Genomic DNA, 25337 nt, shown 5'->3' on the forward strand with positions numbered 1-25337 from the left:
TATGTTTTATTGCAACTTGTACTTCAAAAAGGCTGGCTCAACAAAAGCCTTTGTCTGCCACTGCCCCTCGGAGCGCCTACCTGCTCCTGGCAAAGCACCAGGGACAATGAGCAGCCAGGTAATTGTGGGCCAGAGAGCACCTCCCTCATGCCTCCCACAGAGGTGGCAGGAGAAGGGGAGGCTGACTGGGGACTCTCCGTGGAGATGCCCAGCCCAGGCAGTGACTGCACCTCAGTGGGGCCGGCCCCCTGGGGACAGGTGCCACGGGTGGCGGGGGGGGGGGGGCGGCTGGGGCAGAGATTCGGTCCTCTCCCCTACCGCACCCCTGGAATGGGGATCAGCCCCAGCCTGGTGCTGCTGGTCCAGTTCAGCCCCTCCAGAGGGATATGCCCCCAGGGGGGCAGTAGGCAAGGGCTGGGGACGTTAGGGGAGACTCAGCCATACCTTTGCATACTCCATCAGATCATTGCGGCCCTGGAACCGGTTGTAGAACTCAGGCATCCTCCAGGGGGCGATGACCTGGGCGTGGAGCAAGGAGTCAGATGCTGGAGAGCCCGGATCTTGGCTTCTGCTGGCCCTTCCGCTGCAGAGCCGGCCCCTCTGTTAAGGGGCCCGGGACTCCCACTGCTCACCTGGAGTCTCCTGCTACATCCTCCCCAGAGAGGACACAGTCCACGTTGGGTAGGCAGAGGTGCCCCATTAGGCAGGGGAAGGACAGGGCCTGCCACACGGGGGGTGGCTTTGTAGAGGCCAGGGCTCCATGGCAGAAAGGCCCTGTGTCCCCCGGTTGGGTCCCTGCCCTTCTAGGGTTCAGTCTGAGACTTGAGGGTTCGACCTAGACAGGCCTCGTGTTTCTTGCTAGCAGAGGGCTGGCGCACCCACCCCTACCACCTGGTGACTCAGGGAGCGTTCAGACTGCTGCAGACGCCCAGCCGGGCCCTGCTCCGGGACAGTGGGGCCCAGAGACAACAGACAGTCCTCTCAACCCATTTCTCTTGCTTTCCCTCCTCCTGCTCCCCAGAGCTGCTCTGCGTGGGGAAGGGAGGGGAGTCGGAGCCTGACTGGGGGGACTGAGCTCCTTTCACAGGGGCTCCATCAGCCTGGAGCTGGAAAGCAGGTCCCCAAGAGGAGCCCCCACCCAGCCCTGGAGCCAGCCGGGCCCCTGCCTCTGTGGGTAAGCTCTCCCGGGGCCCCCGCCTTAGAATGAGCAGCCCCTGGAGCAGGCCCGGCCCTGGGAGCTCCCAGAGACCAGCTGTGGCCCTCACCCCCGCTCCCTTGGCTCAGCCTCTGCAGACAAAGATTCAGAAACTGGACACCTGGCCCCCCAAGCTACTGTGGGAACCTAGAAAGCCCCCGTGGCCACCAGCCTGCAGTGGGCCAGCTAGCAGCCACTGGGGGAGGACTTCTTAGCTGCCCAGGGTTTGGGGTCAGATTGGATCATTAGAGCTCATCACCTCCAGGCCACCCCCACCCAGCAAGCAGCTGCTGGCTGGCTAAAGGGACAGAGAAAGATGTTCCACTTAAAAAAAAAAAAAAGAAAAAGAAAGAAAAAAGGAACTCCCTGAGGGCCCTGTCAGAGCTTAGGAGGAGGTACATCTTCTACAGCCTGAGCCCCAGGTAACCTCTAAGGAGCTCAGACCTAGGCCAGTGCCGTCCAGTCCAGCAGCCAGAGGCCACCTATGACCCCCAAGGCCTGAGATGTGGCCAGTGCCAACTGAGATGGGCTACCAAGCAAAGCACACACGGATCTCGAAGACTTCATACAAAGGATGGAACACATCTGATGAGGAAGGTTTTCGCATCCATGACAGGTTGAATGATACCATTTGGGTACACAGGGTTCCATAAAATATATATTAAAATAATGTCACCTGTTGCTTTTTATCTCGTTTGTTTAACAGGGCCACCAGAAAAATCTAAATCACCCATAGGGCTCACATTGGTTACACACTACAGCCCTGTATGCCTGGAGCCTGGCCCAGGGCCTGCACTGAATGGGCACCTGGTGCATACTGAAAGAAGGAAGGAAGGAAGGAGTGGATGGACAGACAGAGGGACACAAGCCCAGGGCCAAGGTGAGGCTGCAGGGGGCAGGGGTGGCTGTGGCCGGCTGGACAGTCGTGATGTGTGCTCTCATGCCTGGGTGACAGGCCACAGGCAGGGGTGGCTGATTCCCCCAGATCCTGGTGATTCCTATCCCAGGAAAGGGCTCCAGGATGCTGAGGGTCAGGCAGCCAGAGCAGAGCCAGGGCCTTAGTGGGGTGGCCCCGACCAGTGTTGGGTGAGCTATGAGCACCCCAGAAACAGGGCAGCAATGTCCAGCCTGCACCCAAGAAGCCAGACCTGGGAACGCCGAGGACAGTGGCCAGAGGGTGGCCACGTCTTTCTGTCCCATGCCCGTCTACACAGGCCCCTGGGCAGCACCTCTGGGAAGGGCTAATGATCAGAGACAGTGCTGTGCTCCTGCATCTGGCACGAGCCCACGGTCTCTCCATGAGCAAGAGGGGCACCACCCACCAGGAGACTCAGGTGCACTCTGTCCCTGTCCAGGGAAACTCCTAGAACTCCATACCCTGCCCTCCCCCCACCCAGGGACCTTAGCCCCCAGCACCCACCCCGAGGGGAAGGCAGCATCTTACCTTAATCTGAGGGGCCAGTGAGTAGCAGGTGAGCTCAAACCGGACCTGGTCATTTCCCTGAAACACGGAACAGGGGGTGGTCAGGAGCCGTGGAACAGCTCCTGTCGCTGTGCGACAGGATGCTCGCGTGCCGGCGGTGAACGCCACGACGTCTGTGCACGCCGTGCCGTGCGACGTATGCGAGGGGGCGCGTGGGGGGGGCGTAGGGTGTGCACCTGTATGGGTGCGCATGCAGCAGGATGGGGACACACACGTTTGGGGACATGGCAGGGCACGCACCCATCTCATCACGTATGTGCACACTTCGGGGGGCGCGTACGCGTGTGCGAGGCTGGGGGTCTGGCCGGGCCGAGATCCCGGTCCTTCTCTAGGCAGCCCCCAGCTGCCCACACCTCAGCCTCTGCCTCCAGTTTTCCTCCCCGTCTGGCCTCATCTGCCCCAATCCAGGGATCGAGTCTGGGGCTCGGGCTCCATGGTGCTTGGACTCCTCCTATCCATAAAATTGGGAAGCCTGTCGCCTCGGTGAGCCTCAGTTTCCCCATCTACAATCACCACTTGGCAGGGAACGGGTGAACCACTGAGGGCCCTTTGCTCCTCGGCTCCGCTCTGTACAGACGGGAAACCGAGGTGCCAACAGAAGGGACTAGTCAAGGGCCCCCGGCCCCCACCAGCCCGCGAGGGCTGCCCAGCCTCTCTGCGCCCGCGTCCTCTGCTGTGCAACGGAGACTCGTCTGACCCCCTGGCGCGCTGACGACACGGAGGGAGCGGGGGCCGCAGACCCGGTGGCTGCCAGGGACCCGCCCGCTTCCCATCAGCTCGGCCCCCGGAGGGGGGACTTAAGCTGTGGAAATAACAGAGGGACCTTCCGCCTACTGTGAAAACTGCACGGGCCCAGCGAGGCGGCGGCGGGAATGACATGTTATTTTCCAGAGTCTCGTCAGGCGGCGCGGAAATGCAGGTCTCGGCCCCTCTGGGCGGCGGAGCCAGGAGCCCAGGGGCTGAGGCTGCCCCCCTTCCCGTGCCTCTTGGGGCCGTGAGCTGCGCCAAACCCGCCACCCCACTCGCCCGCCGACCCAGTCCTGTCGTGAGCACCCACTGCACGCCCGCGGTCACAGGGGAGAGCCACGTGGGGCCAGTGGGGTATTTCCCCCTGCTTCGCTGACGACGAGAGCGAGGCTCAGAGAAGTGATGTGGCTTGCCCGGGGTCACACAGCCAACAGATATTTCTGTCCTAAGAGCTCATACTCAGGTGACTGGTCTGAGCCCCAGACTTAAACTCATTGAAGCCTTACAGCTGACAGCAGCCCCCAGAAGCAGGTCCTATTATTACCCCCACCTTACAGGCGGGGAAACTGAGGCACAGCCGGTAACAGGTGCCCAAGGACCCTGTGGCCAGCCCACTTCCCGGAGCAGCTACAATAAATGGTAGATCCATTTTAGATTTGTAAAGCGCATGGTATTGCCTATCCTGGTGACTTTTCCCCGTGGCTTCATGTTCCCCTACAGGCCTGCTGGGCTGGTGTCTGCCCATTCAGACCCACATGGGGACACCCATCTGTTCCAGAGTCAGAGACCCTCCCAGAAGCCAAACGGCCTCCCTTGGTTCAAACTCTGTCCCAGATTAAGAGCCACGGTGGGTCCAGTCCTTCCTCCCCCTGACCCCAGGACTCTCTGCAACCAGGGCAGCTCCCGGAGCAGGAGAGGGGGGTGGAGCTATCCTCCACATCACGTGTGTCCACGTGCTGATCCACGTGCAGTGTGTGTAAGTGTGGGTGCAGTGCCCATGGGGACTGGAGGGGCTGGGGTGGGGGGTGGTCTGCCCATCTGTTCCTGGGCTAGCCATACAGATGGCGCCATTTACAAAACTGCTCCCCATACCCCTGCCCGAGTCTGGCTCATATTTCCAGGCCCTTCTTCCAAAACTGGGGGGAGGAGGCCCTGGAAGGGCCACCCCAGCTTCTGCACAGCTCTCTGGCAGGGAGGAAACAGGGCAAGGCATGGAGGGTGGACCCCAGCTTAAGCTCTGTAGCAGGTGGGGCCCAGCTGGGCCCTAGGAGGGATGCTGCCTCCCACCTTCCAGGCCTTTGCAAGGGCTCTTCCTGCGGCCTAGGGTGCTCTTCCCCTTTGGTGTCACTGGCTAACTCTTGCCCCCCCCCCCCCCCGCCGTGGTCCACCCCCTGCTGGGTCAGGGCTCCTAAGTCCCTGGGTGCCTCCCTTAGCGCATCCTGTACCAGCGAGCCCACACATGGAGGACAGCCAGTGCTGGATGAATATGCAGGGAGTGAATGAACGAACACACGCGTGAATGCGACCTCTGGGAGGCTGGAACGAGGGCCCCTGGGCCCTGGTTGCCCCCATCGGTGACTCAGGAGCCAGTAGCTGGGAGAGCCCAGGGGCTGAGTCTCCACATGGCCACAGCCTCAGGACTGGCCATGCTGGAATCTTCTTATCAGTGGGGGGAGCCCCTGCAGTCTGCTAATGGCCCAGCTTTCTCTGCACTGCGACCCCCTTGCAGAAAACTGCGAAGTGGTTCTCCAGTATCTCTCTGGGCTTGCCAGCCCGACCCCACCGACCCGGGTTCTTCCAGCTGGGACCACAAGCCTCCCGCCCTTGCTCCAGAAGCCCATCTCCTGAAATGTAAAGTCACGGACGCCCGCCTCCAGCCCACGAGGCCACAAGCCCCCGGGCCCTCTCCCCCCACCTTCCTGCCTCACACAGCATTTCTCGGGACCCTGCCCCAGGCCTGCCTGGTTCTCCCTATTCACACCCCTCAGTTCTAGGAAATTGTCTTCAGAGACGTTGGGGGGCTTCCCCAGGTTCTGCAAATAGGGGAAACTAAGGCACGGGACTACGCCTTGCCCATCAACCCCAGAAGAGATGCAGATCCAGGGTGGCACTGTACCCCTCCCCTCCCATGGCCTTCCAACCTCTAGTCTTGGAGGCCACAGAACCTCCAGAGAAGGTGTTCTTTTCAGAACCCCAGTCCTGTGGACGCTGGTAGGGACCAGAGGACCCTGGGGGGTGGTGGCCTTTCCAGATGCTTTTCTTGAGGGTGAGCAACCCAAGGCCTCAAATCCAAGCCTCTGGTGCCCTCTCGTGGCCAAATGGAGCAGTGCACACAACTGCTGGTGGCTACTCTCACTTTCAGTGGGGTTAGTGGGCGGGGGGGGGGGGGGGGGGGGGGGGGGGGGGGGCTGTCTCCCCAGACCCTTGAATCTCCCAAGCCAGGGCCAGACCCACCACATGCACGCGTTCACTCCATCAGCCCTGAATGCCACCCATCCTCAGTCCTGGGCCTACCACTGGAAGGACCCTCTCCGGGCAGGAGCCCTTCCAGAATCCTGACCTGGCCTCAGCTTAAACATCTCCTGGAACAGGGAGCTCACTGCTCAGCCCGTTTCAATACGGGCAGATGAGATGGCTGGGAAGCTTCTTTATTCTGCACTCACATTTGTTCTCATTGACCTTCTGCCCATAGGAACCCCCCATATAGGTCTGATCATCAGATGAATAGGGTGCTCCCCTCCGGTCTCAAGTGAATCATTCCGTGCCCGTCAGGCCCCTGCCGAGAATTTATGCAATTATCCTCCTCATTGCTCCCAAACTGCACCACCCACTCAGGGGCCGGAAGTCGGGAGTGTATCACGGGTTGAGTTGTGTCCCCCACAGAAGAGAAGTTGAAGCCCCAGCTCCCAGTACCTGAGAATGTGGCCTTATTTGGAAAGAGGGTCTTTATAGAGGTAATGGAGTGGGGTTGAGGTCACTGGGGTGGGCGCTAATCCCCATATGACTGGTGTTCTAATAAAAGGGAGGAATTTGGACACAGAACCAGAGGGCAGAGGAGGGGACAATACAGAGGGCGAAGACAGCCATGTGCTTGTGCAACACCAGAGTGTCGAATCTACAAGGGCATAGCTGTCCCTACAGAAGCCCGGAGAGGCCCGGAATGACGCCTTCCTAGCCCCTTCAGAGGGTGCGCGGCCCTGCCCACACCTGGGCCCCAGAACTGCGAGACAACCCATTTCCCTGGCTGGAGCCGCCCCCTGTGTGGTGCTGGGGTGTGGCCGACCTGGCACATTAAGACAGGGCTCCCCCTGCCCCCCTCCCCTGTTTTCGCAAATGAAGACTACAAGGCTGGGGGAGGGGAAGGGCCTCCCCAAGGGCCACACAGCTGGGATCAGCCCCTCTTTGCTAACTCGGGATTTCCGACCCGTTCCGCTACATCGCATGGTAACCTGTGCTCTGTGACTTGGGCCGGTGGCGGATGTCCCTGAGCCTCCATGTCAAGTCTGCCAAACCGCTCCCACTGGAGGCAGAACCCGCCCACGGAACCCACAGCACACAGCCGCTACCACTCCCAGATTCCCGCTCCTACGGGTCTTATTCCTCCTACTCAGACCAGACCGGCAGTGGCCACTGCACGCCTGACTCTCCAGGGGGCAAAGCGTGCAACTGCTCAAGGGCTGTGGGCTGCCCTGGCTGCCTGAGTCCCCTTGGCAGTTCCCCTGCCCCCTCCTCCCCTGCCCTGCCCTCCCCAGCACCATCCATCTGTTGCCTCACCTTTCCCGTGGCGCCGTGAGACACATACTTGGCTCCCTCCCGCTGGGCAATCTCCACTTGTTTGCGGGCGATGCAGGGCCTGGCCAGAGAGGTGCCCAGAAGGTAGCGGTCCTCATACAGCGCGCTGGACTGGATGGCGGGCCAGATGAACTCCTCCACAAACTCCTTGCTGACGTCCTCAATGAACACCTACAGGGAGAGGAGGCCGTGGGAGGGAGGCTTGGCAAGGACGGGGCCCAGCCAGAGGACAGAGCCCCAGGGGCCTCTGATGGCCTGCATCTACAGCAGACACTACTAATGGATCCTGTAGTAGACATCTTCAATCAGTCCTAACATACAGTACCATTACTCCCCTCCTGCACTCGTGGCAGACATGGCTAATCAATCCTGATCTCCATCTAGCTGAAACTGGATGTGGTTCTTAAGTCCCTCCCAGCACAGCATTCTGGGCCCGAGAGGAAACTTATCACCTAAGATCTAGAGCAGTTGATAGTAGATGGTAATCCACAAAGCTCTCAACCGGGGATGATTTTGTCCCCCAAGGGCAGTGGCAATATCTCCAATGGTGGGTTGGGGGAGAGGGATTCTGGTGTCTCATGGGTAAAGGCCAGGGATGCTGCTAAACATCCCACGTTGCTCAGGACAGCCAGCCACATGCCAATAGTGCCAAAATTGAGAAGCCCTGATCTAGGGGAATGGTTCTCAAAATGTAGACCTCTGGACATCTTCAAGACCCCTTCAGGGAGACTGAGCGAAACGATTTTTTATAGTGACCCTAAGGTGTTATTTGCCTTTTTCACCAGGTTGACGTTCACACCGAATTTGCAAAAGCAATGATGGGTACAGGGGCCGGCAGCTCAGCACAAATCAGGGCAGAGACGGCCGCTGTGTTCCTAATGTCTCCCTTCTACAGTGACAATTTCACCCCAGAAGAAGCTGTCTTGAAGCCAGAAAAATAACGACTTTGTTGCATCTCGAGCACAGAAGGTGAAATACACACGAAACACTTCTGTTGCATTCCAAAGCTAGTTACAAGCTGAACTAGCCACTTTTTTCATAGAACATCGTTTTTACTTGAAAGAATGACTGACAAATTATGGTCTTTCAGACCCGAGCGTTTGGACAACAGTTTCACAAAAATGAAGTGACCTTGTCACTTCAGGGAAGACTGAGTACTTGCTGCCAATGATAAAATTCGGGCTTTCCAGTTAAAATCGGAATTATGGACAACTGGCATCTGTCAGCTTCCTAGTATTTCTGTGAGTAGTGGCGAGCCTGAGAAATGTGATATTCTGATATTTTATAATGAAACATAGCAACATTTGGGAGATCTGCATAACTCAATGAAACAATAGCTTTCAAAAGACCAACGCATGATGTCACATAATCTTACATGGTGAAAAACTCCACCCAAAGTGCAAGATGGACCAGAGGATTTTAATGCATGAAAAATTCACTGTACAGTTTCAGTTTCCCCATTGCACTAATCTTTAAGAAACTACCCCTTGTTGACTTTTGATGCAGTATCCCAGAATATCCCCCAACTCTCTGAAAAGGCTGTTAAAATATTCCTCACTTGGAGCGCCTGGGTGGCTCAGTCGGTTGAGTGTCTGACTTTTGGTTTCGACTCAGGTCATGATCTCAGGGTCCTGGGATCAAGCTCCATGTTGGGCTCTGTGCTCAGTGAGGAGTCTGCTTGAGATTCTCCCTCTTCCCCTCTCCCCCACTCACGCACCCGTGCTCGCTCTCTCTCAAATAAATCTTAAAAAAAATATTCCTCTCTCTTCCAGTGTTACATTCATGAGGCCATATTTTTTCCAAGTGCACACCAAAACAACACATCACAAAATGGAGACAGCTACAAGAACCCATCTGTCTTCTGTTAAACCAGACATGAAGAGATTTATAAAAATATAACACAATGCTACTTTTACCAAAAATTCTTGTTTTGGAAATAGTTACTTTTCTGAGGTAAAAATGTCAACATTTTATGTTAACATATAATGTGTTTAAGATTACTCTTTTAATTCTAATAATATTCTTCTTTTAAAATGGGTTAATATTTTAAAATTTCAGCTTTTATTTATACTATGATGATATCAATAGACGTGATCCACAAAACTCTATGGGGCACTCAGTAATTTTCAAAAGTGTAACAGGGGTCACGGGATTCTTTGTATTATTTTTGCAACTCCCTGTGAGCCCATAATTATTTTAAAATAAAATTTAAAAATTTTTAAAAAATGAAGCAAAGAATGAAAGAAAAGGAAAATTAAAAGAAAAGCAATGGGGACTATACCCTGATGGTACGGGCAAGAAATTTCAATTCCAAACAAACACATAAAAGTATACGGGAGCCTGAGAGCACAAGGTTAAGAATCTGATCTAGGGTAATGAACTAAGGCCAAATCTTTACGCAAAAGCCCAACTCATGTGAAAGCCCAACTCATTTTCAACACTCAAATGTTCTTACTGAACTTTCTGGGCTCCTGCTCAGACAACTCCTCTCCTCTCTGAGACTCAGCGGACTCCTGACCAAGGAGGGATATCCAGTGTGAGGTGCATGGCCAGTGAAGGGATGTGGGACTCATTCATTCATTCGTTTTAAGGTACCACTATGTGCCAGGCTCCTTTTTAGGTTCTGAGAACCCCACAGAAGTGCCCTGCAGAGGGGACCAGTTCTGAGCAAGCAGGTGAGCTGGTGACCTTTCACAACATCCCTGTTACGTCCCCCTGCCCATCTGCCCAAGTGAAAGGGCGAGGGTGCCAGGCACGTCCCCATGGGAGCAGCTCAGACTTTATACTGTGAGCCTGTGTGAGAAGGGACCACGTTGGCTCTGTTCACCATCTGGGCTCTGCACCCAGCAGAGGGCCTGCCCGCCACATGATTAGATGCTCAGTCAATGCCCTGAATTCAAGTGGAACTTTCTGATTCTGCTGAATGGATGGAAGGACGGACAGAGATAAAAGAGGAATGGGCACGGCATCCACCTGGATGAAGGATGGATGAGTGGATGGAAGGATGGATGGATGATGGTTGGGTGGAGGGACGGATGAGTGAGCCGATGAGTAGAGGGAATAAAAGAGGGATGGATAAGTGGATGGATGGATGTGGAAGAGGAAGATGGATGAGCAGGTGGGAGGAGGAGGTGGTGGGGCAGGGAAGAGTGGCTGGGGAAGGCAGGCAGGGAGATCATGGTGTCCCCGTGCCTGGAAACAGAAGGAATCGATCTCACACTCTTGGAAGCAAGAGGACCAACTGGAAGGGAGGTAGACGACAAAGAACTCTGGGACAGCAACGCCCACTGTTGCCCCCACATGTCAGAACCCCACTCCCAGCCCCAAACCCTGCCTCCACTTGGTACCTTTTTGGCCCCGAGCTTCAGTGCCTTCTTCCTGGCTTCCTCAAAGTCTTCCTTCTGGCCGATGTTGGCCTGAGAAGCAGAAGCAGAGAGGCCTCATCAGCCCAGCGGCATAAAGGAGAGTGGGGGAAGAATTTCAGCCCCCCTGGGCAAGAGCTGTCTACAGCACCCCTCAAACAGAGGTGCTTTCCATTTGAGGGGCCAAGGTCACAGTTAGGAAGAGAAAGGCACAAAGCAGGGTCCGGAGAAGCTGGACTGCTTCCAGGAGCTGACACTCGGCCCTGCCTGGGTGTGCTGGGAAGCAGTTCCTATGGGTCGGAACACTAGATGGGCCTGGCCCTGTTCACTGGGCTGCTGGGACCCGGCATTTGCTGTCATTGCCTTGAAGGTCTCGGGCTTCCCTTAAACCCATCTACCTCTTCCTGAAAACTCCCCCAAAGCCAGTACTGAGGTCGCTGTGTCAGAAAGTGCACAACCCCCTGGGGATTTCTGCAGCTGAGCACAGAGACTTGACCATCCCAAGGCATCTGGGCGGGCAGGAGGCCATCCCTGCTGTTGGAGTCCGACTTCTCTGACAGCCCCCTCTGCAGACACCAGCGTGTTTTCTGCTGGCCGCACTCTGGCCTGCTGCCCAGATTTCGACCCTGCGTTTTGCTCACCAGATTCTGGAATCTTCCCAGAGCCCAGCTGCAGGTTTTTTCTGAGGTCACTCAGTTTTTAAATCTGCATAGTGGTAGCCAGGCTTCTGGACTGCCCCATTATGCTGCCATCGGCAGGACCAACACCCACCCTGGGTTCCTCGCATGCTCCCGAAGCTGTGACTCTCACCTGCCAGGGGGCTGTGAGCGAGGTGCTTCCCTTCCCTGGGCCTCATTCTCCTCTACCTGAGGGATAACACACACCCTGGGGTCCCCGCATGCACCCAAAGCTGTGACTCTCACCTGCCAGGGGGACTGGGCACTATGAGGTGATACTGACTTTAACTGCAAACCAATCAATCCTGGCGACAGCTGAACTTTGGTCTCTGCAGAGCAGCATCCTTACTTCCTCTGGGCCCTCTTGCCATAGGAAGGGAGGGGAATAAATCATGTCTCCTGCTCATTGTAGGGACAAGCCCAGGATCCAAGCCCAGATGATCAGAACCCTTCATGACACAGCCATAGTAACCAATGTGTGGCAGGCAGTGGCTCGGGCAATGAGAGTGCCCCTGGGCCCTCCCATCAGAGCCTCTGCGGGAAGCCCTCCTTTCTCTGGGAGAGCCAGGCTACAATGACATGAGCCTTGCCTGCCCTGTGGAGAGGCCAAGAATGAAGCCAAATAGAGGTAGAGGCAGATCTGGATATGCACCTGGATCCAGCCTTGCCTGAAGCTGTCAAAGCCCAGATTTCTCAGTTACACAAGCCAAGAACTATCTTATTTTTTGGTTTGTTTTGCTTGAATTGGTATAGGTTAGATTTTTTAGAATTTGCACTCAAAAGAGTCCTGAATACGTGGAGAAGGATTCAGAAGTGACGTCCAGTTCATTAGAAGTGGAGCCGGCTTGATCAGGGATGCCTGCTGGACCCAGCATGGAGGAGTGGCATCACACATAACCTACCCTGGAACTAGATGGCCTCCAGCAGCTCTGCTAGCTCAGCCGCTGCAGGATTCTATAATCTTTGCAGAATTACTGGGGGCTGACAAGGGACTTCTGGAAATGGGAAGAGTATGTTCCTGCCATGGCCTTCAGCAGGCCCATGGTCCCTTGCAGGCAGTCTGGCCGAGTTGCACCGCCAAGCTCATTTCTGGCGTTCCTCCCCACCCCCTCGGGCACCCACAGACAGCTGGCCTCCTCTGTGCTCTGGGGACATCCCAGACCTGGGGTACACCATGGATGTTCATCTTACAGATGAGGAAAGGGAGGCAGAATGACAAGTATGTGCCTACAGTTCAGGGCAGGCTTAGGGAGGGGATGCTGGGTCCAGGCGAGTGACAGTGAGCACATGGCCAGCAGGACAAACAGGTAGAAAGATAGACACACTGAGCACCTCCTTACCAGGTAGGCAATGACGTCATAGCCTTGTTCCTTCAGCCACACGAGAATGCAGGAGGTGTCCAGGCCGCCACTGTAGGCCAGAACCACGGAGCCTTTGCTGGACATCTTATCTGGGGTGGCGGGGGGAGGTGAGGAAGGACAGTGACACAGAGTCAGCCCATCCCAACCCGCCAGCCCCTGTAAACAGCCCCCACCTTGCCCTTGGGCAGCCTCATCCCCTGGACAAGCTGCTGCGGGGGGGGCGGGAACAAGATGTTCACCTGTCATTAAGGCCAGCCAAGGAGCTGGTCCTTCCCGCAGCCTCAACTCTCTCCAGCCCCACCCCTGGGGAACCGACTCCACCACTGCACGCACACACCCCACACATGCAGGGTCCTGGGAATACTGACAGTAGCTTGGGTCTGACGGGGTGGCGGGGGGACACCCAGGGGGGTGGAAAGCATGTCTTGGAGCCAATCCCCCACCAGCTAGAGAAAGCACATGAGGCTCAGCTGTTAGGATGAGGCCAGGATGCTCGGGAGACATGGGTGGGGCCCTTGGAGTGTGCCAGGCATGGTCCTGGAGGCCTCGTGTAGCTCGCCCTGCACCCCAACCATGACCCCATGAAGTAGCTGCTGTCGTGCCCCCTGGGGAGACAGAGACTGGGGCTCAGACGGATGAGCAGCCTGCTCAAGGTCACAGAGCACATGCCAGGGCTCTTCCCAACATGCAGTGCTGCCTCCCAGCTGTAGGCAGAATAGGATGCTGGGGTGCAGAGCTCTTGCCTCCATGTACCTCTCCCACTGGGGGCCCCAGCAAACCCTCCCGCACTGGGATTTTAGACTCTTTTCAAATGCAAGCACCTCTGGGAGGGGAAACAAGAGACCCGGGGCACCTCAGTGACCAACGGTTCTGGGGCACAGATGCAGACACTGAGTCCCAGAGAAGGAAGGAACAGGCAGAGGGAGGTCCTTCCTGGAGGTATAGATCATAGATCTCACCCTCTTCAGCAGGGACAGGTGTGTCCCACCCTATCTGTCTCCTCAGCTACACTGAGGCACCAGGGGCTCCTGTCTTCTTGCCTTTGCAGCCACTGTTCCTTCTTCCAGAAGGCTCTCCCTGAACCCTTGGGCTGTGTTGGGGCTCGCCCTGCCTCCCCCAGCACTCTCTCCGTGGCCCTGAGTCTCAATGCCATTATTATGCCCCCTTTGCTAAAGAGGAAAGCGAGGGTCGCAGAGGTGGAGTCATGTGCTTGAGGTCAGATGGTCAGCAGGCAGCGGGACCAGATGTGGAACGAGGCCATCGGGTCCCAGCGTCCCTGGACATGGCCCCAGCATCCTGCATTTACAGGGAGGACGCCTGTGTCTGGTGAGAGTGTTTACACCAGAGTCTGACCAAGGTCAGTGTCCTTATTAGATACTCTTGAGAAAAGCCGTGGACACCCCTCCACAGACCCAGAGACCCATGGAGGCCAGAAGGGGCACCCCACCATGACTACCTGTGTATTGAAAACCTCCCCCATGCCTGGAGGTCCAGAGAGGTGCTGTCCTGGTCACTCAACCTTGTGCAGCAGAGCCTGGACAGAGCCCGACGGGACTGGAACACACGTCCCCTGTGCAGATACAGCTCATGGGCCCACCCGCCTGCTGGCCCCAGGGCTCACACACCCTGTGGCCCTTTGGACACAGAAGGGAACAGCGAAGTTGGAGGGGGTGTTTCTGATGGATGTATACAACTTTTGCCTCCACTGGGCATTCGACCACCTGCCAGGCCCTGTCCCCAGCTACCTGGTTTGCTGGTGACTCAGCAGACCCTGACCCTGGGGCCAGGAGATGGTGCCCATGGCAACTGCAGCCAGGCAACAGGTCATCAAAAATGGAGGGAGGGAAGGAAGAAGGAGGGAGGCAGAAGGGACTCAGAAAGTACCTTGGATTGGAGATGTGGGTTCCCGGCTTCTGGAATCTGACTTCGCAGCTCCGTGAACCACTCTGCAAAAGAAAAAGCTGTTCAGCCGCCTGGCATGGCGGTCCAGGTGAAGCCAGGGACCCTGAACCTGGCCCCTTCAGCTGCCAGATTCCCCTTGAGCAGCCCTGATCGGGGAGATTTGGGGAGGTTCAGGAGCCACATGCCCAGCCTCCTGGCCCTGGAAAGTACTGGTGCTCCCAGCCCTGTGTGCTTATGTGCCACGGTGCTGGGGCTGGGGTGGGGCGTGCATCCTGTTGCATATTTTTCAAACAGCTCCACCGAGGTTTAACTGAGATACAAGACACTGCATATATTGAGAGCATCCTATTTAGCGTGAAACTGTCACCTCGATCAACATAAGGAACCTATCCATCATGTGCTGAGCTCTTCCCTTCGAGCTGTCCCCATTTTAGAGCCAGGGAAACTGAGGCTCAGGCTAAGGAACTGGCTTGAGGCCTTGCTTGGCGGATCGAGTGGCCAAGCCAGGATTCAAACCCAGAGGGGCTAGGCCCCATGAGCCACTGCTGGAAGGGACAAGGGCCCAGAGGAGGGAAACACGGGGGCAGGTGTGGTCTGGGAAGCTATAGGGGGCTCAGACATTCTGGTGTGGCTGGGGTGGGCTCGAGACAGGGAGAGATGATGCCAGCCCAAGATTCACCCTGTTCTTAGAGTTGCCCCTGCCCTGCCATCTCCTAAGGGCACCTGGAGCCAAGAGGGTGGGCACCGGAGTGAGGGAGAGGAAGCTCCACGGGGACAGACAGACTGCCTGTGATCCCTTGTCCATGGCCCATCCTCGCACACGGCACGCTGGGTTGAATCGCACCCCCACCCCCACAGCCGTGAGCTCCACGGGGACAGGGACCATCTTGCAGACAGCAAGTGCCACACAGCCGGCACTCAGAACAACGCTTCTGATTCCACGGTCTAGAGGTCAGTTCCTTGCCTCTAAAGAGAAGGTTAGGCAAATCCCCTCAAAGCACGCCCTCATCCAGCCACTAGGGAGCCCCGCCTGCTTGCCAGGCTGTGCACATGCACGGGCACCGGGGACCTCAGCCTCTGGCTCTGAGCCGTGTGGAAGGACACACACAGCTATCTAACTGTGTGCCTCAGTGTGAACGCGTGTGTGCATGCCGGCACGTGGGGGGGGGGGGCGTGTGTTGGGTTTGGGCCTGCGTGTGCAGAGATGAGTGGGGCAGGTGGCCAGGAAATGATGCAATCTGACACTGGCATCCCCACCCCCCCCCGCCGCCTCCCCCCAGGCACCCAGTGAACTCGTCCCTGGGCTGCATAATGAGACTGCCGCCTGCCTCCAGGACTGGAGACTGATGGGGCTGAGGCCTCCCTGTGGGGGTGGGAGATGGGGAGAGGAGCAGGAAGGAAGAGCAGCTACTGTCTGGGGGGTACCCACTATGGGTAAAGCACAATGGCTGGGTCCTCCAGACCTGGGCCCAAGCTGCTTCAGCTGCTCATCTGCAAAATGGGGGTAAGAAGAGCCCATCAGTCCACAGGGCGACCGCTGAGGATGCAGTGAAATGCTGAAGGGGGGGTGCGGGGGGGGGAGCAGCCAAGCCTGTGCCCACCAGACTCTCCTTACCGCTGTCACGGCTAACCTCGGGCCAGTCCCCCACTCCCCAGGGCTCGACTAGCCATCTGCACAACCTGAACACCATTCTGGTTCCGACACCCCAGGGCCCTGGTCTGCCTGCCTGGGGGGAAGTGTCTAGCCCATCCTTGGCCCCACCCCACCTTCCATGAAGGGCCCAGGGCAGGTTTTGCCAGCTCCCGGCACAGGCCCACTGTGAAGAACGTCCTTGCCTCCCCGCTCCCATGTCAGCCCTGACATCCTGCACCAGAAGAGGGACACCTGGGAGGAAGGAAGAAGGTGGCCTCATGCCGAGATGCCTGCCAGCCAGCCAGGCCCGAGTTGGCAAGGCCGGCGGCATTCTCCATGGGCCCAGCCAGAGTCGCCCCACTACCCTCCAGCGTTGGCGCTAGGCCAGCCTTGGCACTCGATCGGTTCTGGGGAAACCCGTGTGCTCTAAGATGTCAAAGCTGGAACAATGACAAGAGCAGATACTATGTTCAGTGCCGCATGAGTGCCATTTCGAGGAGGAGACTATTATTAACAAGTGGCGCTCAGAAAAGGTAAGTGACAAGCGAGCAGATGGCAGGGCTGGGACAGAAACCTTGACTGACTGCAGACCGCCTGCTCGTTACTGCCCCGTGCCCCATACGCTCGGGACCCTAGGAGACCACGGATCGCCTCCCCCTCCCTTCGTCTCTCAGAAAGCAAAGCCCCCAAAGAATGATCACCGGTCAGTGGTCCATTTCTCTGCATAGGCATACAGCCTGGCAAATGTTCTTCCGGAACCCTTCCCTGGCATTCTAACTCAGCCAAGCGGGGTTTGTTATAGTTTTTTAAGACCCTAGCTCCACCGAGGCCAGAAGGATTCCCTCTGACTTTGGGCTTTCCTCATTGTAGGGCTGCAACCCCTATCACTTTGGGCCCCTTTTGTGTCGGACAGAGCTAGGCTGCAATTCCATACTCTGACCAGGAGGTGCCGCTGTCGGGTCTAAGCCTATCCGTCTGCTTGACAGGTTCAGCTCATCTCTTCTGCTCGTCCTTGGTCAGACAGGGGAGGGATTTTCTCCCCAATTGACAGAAGAGGCAGCTGAGGTCAAGGGGCTGGCCCTAGGCTAGACACTGAGCTGGCTCTCAGCCGTGGGGTTCCTGGGGCCTGAGAATCAAATCAGGAACACTGGCTCCCTTGCGGACAGTAGCACTCCCGCAAACTTCTTCCATCCAGGGTTAGGGGTCATTTGGGGGTCTGCCTGGGCTGGGAAGGTTGAGTCTCTGCTTCTGGTGAAAAGCCCCTGAGACGGGTGGTAGAAAGACTAAGGAGATCTCACCAGGCTCTGGTAAGAGACATGCAAGCTCCTAAGAGCATTTGGAGCTCATGGAGGAAAGGAGAGTGCATTCATTTATTTGTTGATTTCTACTAATAATATTAAAAAGCCTGTGGGTGCGTGGCCTACCCCCAAGTCTGGGGTGGGCACCTGCCACCCGAGGGAACACGCCAGGGCCTGAAAGATCAACCCCGCCTACAGTGTTACAGCAGAGCTCAGAGTCTCAGACCCTGAATTCCAGTGGGTTAGTTTCTTTTCACATGGGTGCCCACAGGCAAGGCACTCACTTCAGGGGCTGTATGCTCCGAGGAAGGCAGCTGGCTGTCCTGGCTGGCCTCCCAGGGCCCACGGGGCGAAGATGAAACAGGGCATGGGAAAGTGCTTACGCAGCAGGTGAGTCTGGGCCTGGGTCAGAGTCAGGGTGAGTCTGAGTCAGGTTCCTGGGGCCCCAAGCCAGGGGAAACGGCTACCAGTGCAGCCAAGTGGCCACAAAGCCCCCCCGAGCAGGCCGGCAGTGGATGGGGCACATGTGAGGACTCTGGGGACCTCAGACATTGCAGAGTGGGGGCCTCCCTCCTCTGCCCCACCCGGTTCCTGGCCCAGGCTCTAGGTGCTCGCTGGGCAGCCTTCATCAATCCATTCCGTCAGCTTGTACGGAGCAGAGCTAGAACTGCTTCTCAGCACAGTGCACAGCTCCCCCTGGGACAGGTCCCCACCCCACCCCTGGGCTCCCCTGCCTGGGCTCTGAGAGGAGGAGGGAAGAAGGAAGGGAGTTCAGAAGGAAGCCTCCTCCAGTCCCATCCATCTCCAAAATTCCCATCCCTTTGTGGCTCTTTCTGTCTCTCTGGTCTCCCTCCCCACCAGAACCTTCAGTAGGAAGGCAGCAAGCTTGTCTCCTGTTCCATGGCCCCAGTTTATGGCACAAGGGGAGGCATGCCCCAGACAGTTAATGAGTGAATGGACCCAGGCACGGCTCTCAATAGTCTACAGAGACCGTCCCACAGTCTCTTACTGTTTCGTGAGCCCTGAGCCTGGGCCAGCTCTGACAGATGGAGAAACTGAGGCTTGGGAGGCTGGCGGCTGACCTGACCCAAGCCTCACCTAGTGGTGGCCTGCCTTCCCGGCTTGGGTCTACTGGCTCCACAATCTGCCCTGTCACCAGCTGTGGGCTGGGAAAGAAGGATCAAAGCCCAGGGTCTATTTGATCCATCCCTGGGGAAAGGACAGGTTTGTTCCTGCCTGAGATGTGCAGCCAGACCGCGATGCCCCGGAGGAGACGCTCCCACTGCGCAGAAAGGAACACTGAGGTGGCCGGGTCACGGGACCTCCTCAGGAAGAGCCCTGGCGGGCTGGGAGAGGAGTTTCCTCCATTTCACAATGATCCTCCCTCCCTGTAGGGCGCAGCCGCCCAAGGTGCCAGAGACAACAGTAGCCCGGACGGCGGACATTTCCTGCGGAGCGGCCCCTCCCACTGCCCGGAGCGGGGAGCCAGCCAGAAACCCGGCACCGCGACCCCGCGCGGCCACCGGCCCAACCTGGGCGGGGAACGCTAATCCCCTTCAGGAGGCAGAGACTGCCACCCCCTGCAGGGGAGGGAGCGCAGTCGCACCCAAGACTGTGGGGCCCGCAGCCCATCTGCCCAGGGTAAACTGAGGCTCGGGGCTGTGGGAGGGACCATACGCCCAAGCCCCGGGACGAGGGGCAGAGGTGGGGCTGGAACTCTGGTTTCACGCAGAGAAAGAGAGGCGGAGACAGAGACTGGGGGATGGCCAGAGAGCGGGCGAGAGAGTCGGGAACCCCCACACCCTCCGGACTCCCAAGGTCTCCATCTGGGAGGCTCCGGCATAAAGAAAGCTGGATTAGAGACGGAGACTCCAGAAAGGACCTCGGCCCGCGAAGGGGACAAATAACCCGACCTGCCCCCCTCAGAGCTCGCGGACACGCGCCCCGGCCCCACCCCCGAGGGTCCCAGGAATCCGGCCGCCTGGCGTCTGAACGGCAGAAGCCCCGGCGTCGGCCTCCTTCCCTCCCGTCCAGGTGCGAGCCCGGTGCGCAGTCCCCTCGGCCTCCTCGGCTGGCTGTCGGCGGGACCCGCGGCAGGGTGTCTCCTAGGCGAGGGGGTGGGAGCGGGGAGTCTCGGGCCGGGGGCTCCTTACCGTGGCCCAGGCGGCGGCGGCAGGCGGCGGAGCAGGGCCGGTTGCGTCGCGAATCCCGGATTATAAACACCGGGCCGGGGGCAGGGCCGGGGACCAGAGACACGTGAGGGGGGGCCGCGCGCGACAGGCCCCGCCCCCGGGCCCGGCCCCCACGCGGAGCCGCTCAGCGAGGGCGGCCACCTGCGGGTGGGCGGGGCCCGGTCACTCCCTCCCTCCTGGCCCGCCCCCTTCCCCCTCCGGCCCTCGCGGGGCCCCAACCCCCGCCGGGCTCCCGGGGCCGCACGTCCTCCCGAGGGCGCCTGGGCAGTGCACGCGGCCCGGGTCTTCCCGCCCTGGCCCGCGGGCAGGCGGCTCCTCGGGGCGCGGCGGTGGCTGGACCGCGCGCAACTGGCCGGGTGACCGCGGCCGTCCTGCCAGAGACTTGCCACCGCTCCGGGGTGGGAGTGGGAATAAAAGTCCCTTAGGTGGGCGCCTGGGTGGCTCAGATGGTTCAGCGTCTGCCCTCGGCTCAGGTCATGATCCCATCATCCTGGGATCGAGTCCCGCGTCGGGCTGCCTGCTCCTTGGGAGCCTGCTTCTCCCTCTCTCTCTCTCTCTCTCTCTCTCTGTCTTTCATGAATAAATAAATAAAATCTTTAAAAAAAAAAAAGTCCCTTAGGTGCGGTGAGTTTCGTGTCCACTTTTATCCCGTGGTGGCCTTTCTGCAGACCTCGGAACCCCTCCCTTCCCCCACAGTAGCCCCCTTGAGCCGGAGCCCAGGTGGAGGCGGCACTAGAAGGTCGGGGTTTCATCCCTCGGTCCAGGGCTGGTTCTTGGCTGTCTCCCCAGAGGCTGGCGCCTGACCAAACTCCCCGGGGCACCCAGTAAATAGTGAATAGAAGACTGACCAACTGCCAAGCCACTGGGCAGCGGGGGTTCACAGTTGAGGTTCACAGAGGTGAAGCTTCTTGTTTGCACAAAGAAATGAGCGGCTACCCCCAGTTGGGCCTTCTGAAGGTTCTGTGTGTCAGACGTTTGCCAGCCTGGTTTAGAGGCCCCAGAGCACCCATCACTGCAACCACAACTGAGTGAAATAGCAGGTGCCCACCTGTTCAAGGCCACGCCATAGATAGGACTGGCTCCACCGAGTCCTCTCAGCCCTGAACCCCCTGGGAGGTGGGAGCCCCCAGACCATACTGCTGGTTTGCCATTCAGCCATCTTGTAAAAGGGGGTAGCTTGTGGTAAGGAGGCAGCCCTGTCCCAGGCCCCTTCCTGCAACCAAGAAGCAGCCAGAGAAAGGGACTCTTGGCAGAGAGGGGTGAAGGCTGCTCACTTAGTCACTTAGTCCCTCTACCAGCAGCTCCCCCATCCCATACCTGAGCACTCCTGGCCAGGCGTGTGAGTCCATCAAGAGGGAAAAGGCATCAAACCAATTCACAAGCAAAGCCATGGCTTTCAGTCCCCGTAAATGCCCCCAGCCTCGGGCACCCCCAGAAGTGGCCGAAATGGCAAGGAGCCCCTTATGAGCTGCGTGGGGCTGGGTGAGCTGAGGCATCTTCCTGCCAGGAGGGGGGATGGCAGCTGGCCCCCTTAGCCCACTCACTGAGCCCCTGGCCCTCCACACTAGCAGGAAGCGAACAGCCAAAACAACACACCTGCAACAGGTTGTGCAGCCTTGGGCAGCTTCCTTCTCCAGCAGAGGCGGGGAAGTAGGGGGAGCATTTCTGCTGTCCTCTCTGTCTCCATTCTATGACTCTGTGCTAGGTCTTTGTTTGTCCCTTTAAGATGTCACTGCCCTTTGGGAAAGTTGGGGAGAGTGTGGGCGCATAGGGGGAAAACTTCCTTGGAGCTATTACAGAGGAAGTGGGGAGGGAAACAGGCAGTGAGGCCTGGCGTTCCCCCAAGCTCCCCAAAGCCAGTGGTGGCCCCAGAAAGAAGCCCCGTTACCCAGACCTTATTAAGAGGGTGGGGTGAGGGATGAGCCCCTGCCAGTCTAGGATAGATCTGGGGCACAATTACACCGTTGTGGTTATCACCAAGCACTGTTTTATCTCCTTACCTTCACTTGCTCTTCACGACTAGCCTATATGAAGTCACTGTGACTGTTATCCCCATTTTGCAGACGGGAACGTGCAGTGCACAGAGAGGGCATATCTTCCCCCAGGCCACACAGCATGTTAGTGGCAGAGCAGGACTACACCCCGGTGTCTGTAGCTCTGGCCCAACCCTCTGCTCTAGCTCAGGCTTGAGTTGAATTGGTAGAGGCACCAAGGGTCTCAGTCCCAGGGTCACAGGCTGTGGGGACCTTTAGTCTCTGCGGCAGAAATGGCTCCAGTCCAGGGGACTGTCCGTACTGACGCACAGGTGCTGGTGACATTAGGGACAGTGGTGTCACCGCTCTTCTGAAAGGAAAAGGGGCCCAGCTGCCAGTAGGGGTCCTGCCCACTGGGCGCCAGAGTGGATGAGAGCCAGAGATCAAGGCCAGGGTGTATTGGCTGGTTCCGCGATGAGCCACTTTCCACCTGCATGCCTCCATCCACACCCTGCCCCAGCCCTCACCCTGCAGAGCAGGTCCTGGGTCCAGCACTGGAGCATGGCCAGGGGGGATCCCCCACCTGGGGCCCAGCCACTGTGGCATTTGCCTTTCAGCCACACCCAGGTCAAGGCTCCTAAAGGAGCCTATATACCTCTAGTAAGTGACCCTGGGTGGCGCCTCTAAAAGTACAGTAGCACCTAGGCCTGACCAGGTGGAGAAACTGAGGTGCTGGAGTCTGGGATGTTCGTATCTTCTACATGTATCCAGAGTCTGCCCCTTCCTTTCCATCTCCACCTCCCCCACATTGGCCTGTCATCTTCTCTTACTCAGACCATTGTTTTAGCCTCCTTAATCATTTCTGTGCTTCTCCAGTTCCCCGCCCCTCCTTCCCCCCAGATCCTTTCTCCACCAAGAGCAGAGAGTTCTTAAAAACTCAGAACAAGTCACTCCCTTCTTAAAAACTTTGGTGGTTCATTTTCCCCTATCAGTTCCCAGTTGTTCAAACAACATTAGTTGAAGACTTTCCTTTCTCCATTGAATTACATTGGCAACTTTGTTGAATATTAGTTGACCCTGTAAGTGTGAATATATTTCTGGACTCCCTCATCTGTTCCATTGATCGATCTATCTATCTATCTATGTATTTATTTATCCTTATGCCAATACTATACCATCTTGATTACTACAGCTTTGTAATAAGCTTTCAAGTCAGAGTGTGTGTCTTCCGATTTTGTTCTGTTTCAAAATTGTTGTGGATATTCTGGGTCTTTTGCATTTCCATATAAATAGTAGAAACAGATTGCCAGTTTATATAAAAAGCCTGCTGGGATTTTGATTGGGGATTCCAATAACCACGTATCAGCCTTGGGGTGGGAAGTGGTTATCTTAACAATATTGAGTTTTCAATCCATGATCATGGTATACCCCTCTAGTTATTTATATATTCTTAAATTTTCCAGCACTTAAAAAGACTTCAAACTATTTATTGAAAAGTATTAGTTGCTATTTACATGAGCAATGAGAAAGAAACTCAAACGGCCAGGCCAACCTATAGGAGGTTACATCTTGAGATGATCTTCATTTGTGATGAATTCAATTTTTGTTTTAAACCAAAAGTTTATCTCTCAGATAGTGTTGAAATATATGCCCTTGAGTGTCACAAAACGGTTTCTTTATTTGATGTGAAATCTCAGGTAAGAATCTTAAGGAGATAGACTAGCAGGACCCGAGCTAGAAGAGCTGGAGTTTTGTAAGTTCCCTGAGGGTGATGAGGTGTTCCAAATAAACTAGGTGCAGCTGGACATCCTCCAGTTGGGAAGGTATGTGGTGATTATGGGAAAGGCTTGGGGTTCCTGGCATCAGTGTGAAAAAGATCATTTCTCATGCTAGAAGAGACAGGCCTTCTTGGAATCACCAATATGGCTACTCCAGAGCTCAGCTTTGAGATGGATATTTGACTGGCCGGGTTGGATGACTTGCCAGGTGGAGGCCTATTCTCAGGCAATCAGCCAAATCTACTCAGAGAAGAGGGAAACCTGGGAGGTTGGTGCATCTTTGATGGGTGGTATAAAAGTCCTCAATTTCAATGGGAATGCCAAAGGATCCATCTTGGTTCAGATGTCTGAGCAATGTTTTGTTTTCAGTGTACAGTTCTTGCTTATCTTTCACTAGACTTATTTCTAAGTCTTTTAAGTATTTTGTTACTATTGTACACGATGTTTTAAATTTCATTTTCTGTCATTTGTTGCTAGTACATAGAAATACAACCGATTTTTGTATATTTGCCTTATATTCTGTAACCTTGCTAATATCGCTGATTAACTCTAGTAGATATTTGTAAATACCTTAGGATTTTCCACATAGATGATAACACTGTCTGTGAATAGAGGCAATCTTACGTTTGCCTGTATTATCTTTGTGTCTCTTCTTCTTGCCTTATTTCAACGGTGAGAACCCCCAGTATAATGTCGAATAAAAAAGGTGAGGGTGGATATCCCTGTGTTGTTCATGATCTTAGGGGGATGCATTCATTCAGTCTTTCACTGATAATCGTGATGTTAGTGCAGGTTTTTCTGTAGACACTTTTCATCAGGTGAAGAAGCTCACTTTTAGTTTATTGAGAGTTTTTATCATGAGTAGGGGCTGAGTTTTGTCAAGTGCTTTTTCTCTATCTGTTGAGATAATCATTTATGATTTTCTGTTGATTCTATAAATATGGTAAGTTACATTGACTGATTTTCTAGTGTTGAACCAACCTTGCATTCCTGGAATAATTATATCTCAATAAAGTTGATTTTTAAGTTTTTAAGAAAAAAAGGGGGGATGGGGAGCTTAGGGTTAAAAGAGACATAAAGGATGTACTTAATCACAATATATAGACTTCATTTGGATCCTGATTTTTTAAGTATAAAAGAAACACCCTCTTTGTGAGCATTTGGAAATTGAACACTGACAGGTGACGGCAAGGAATTACTGTTTTTGTTTGTTTTTTTTTTTACTAGATGTGATAATGGTATTGTTGATAAGGAGGTTTTATTGAGTTTTTTTTTAATTTTTAGAGATATATTTGGAAATATTAACGAATTAAAATGTTTTTAAAAAAGACTTTGATGGTCCCTTGTCACTTTTAGCATCAAATGTAGAACCCTGTACTTCCTGCTCAGCCCTCACCCACTACACCCTGATTGCACTGGCCTGCTTGTGGTTTCTTCGGCATGTCAAGCTCCTTGCTGCCGTATGGTCTCTGCACTTGCCGTCCCTTGGCGATGCCTCTCTGACCCCTCCCTTCCTCCCCCCACCAGATCAGTCCCTTGTCTGATGCTATCTGTCATGCTCACACATAGTAGATGCCTGGAGTTTCAGCAACAAAATGGAGGAACAGAAGGCTCTGGACCCTTCTTTGTCTCCCCACTGCTGTTGTCTTCAACCATCATCAACTCTCACCTGTACCACGCTGCACCTTTGTGGCTACGCTCACCACCCCCTCTAATCCAGGTTGGCTTTCCAAAGGGTGGGCTCTGACTCTTGTGGCCACTTGTCTGAACATAGATAGAGCCTGTGCGTCTAACCAAGGAGTAGGCCCCTCTTGTCTTCCGTCTCTCCTCTGCCACTCAAGGGCTCTGCACCTGCTAGTCACGAAGCAGCCTGGGAACGTGGCGACCCCAAGCATGTCACCCCACAACCATCTCGTGGTTGGCACCAGATGCCACTTTGCTGCT

The 25337-nt window shown here is 56.0% G+C and overlaps 1 protein-coding gene across 1 annotated transcript in view; it reads right to left on the minus strand.

Moving 5' to 3' along the window:
* ASS1 (argininosuccinate synthase 1) overlaps positions 1 to 19699 on the minus strand; it is a 50293-nt gene extending 30594 nt beyond the window's left edge. The window contains exons 1-7 of the mRNA XM_027615272.1: positions 19604 to 19699; positions 14502 to 14563; positions 12597 to 12706; positions 10565 to 10633; positions 7200 to 7388; positions 2640 to 2696; positions 445 to 519 (exon numbers count right to left, since the gene is read on the minus strand). Coding sequence (XP_027471073.1) covers positions 445 to 519; positions 2640 to 2696; positions 7200 to 7388; positions 10565 to 10633; positions 12597 to 12701 — 495 coding nt within the window. The 5' untranslated portion in view covers positions 12702 to 12706; positions 14502 to 14563; positions 19604 to 19699. The remainder of the gene's footprint in view (positions 1 to 444; positions 520 to 2639; positions 2697 to 7199; positions 7389 to 10564; positions 10634 to 12596; positions 12707 to 14501; positions 14564 to 19603) is intronic.
* Positions 19700 to 25337: the final 5638 nt, after the last annotated feature.

Source organism: Zalophus californianus, chromosome 13 (assembly GCF_009762305.2).
Source record: "Zalophus californianus isolate mZalCal1 chromosome 13, mZalCal1.pri.v2, whole genome shotgun sequence".
NCBI lineage: Eukaryota > Metazoa > Chordata > Mammalia > Carnivora > Otariidae > Zalophus > Zalophus californianus.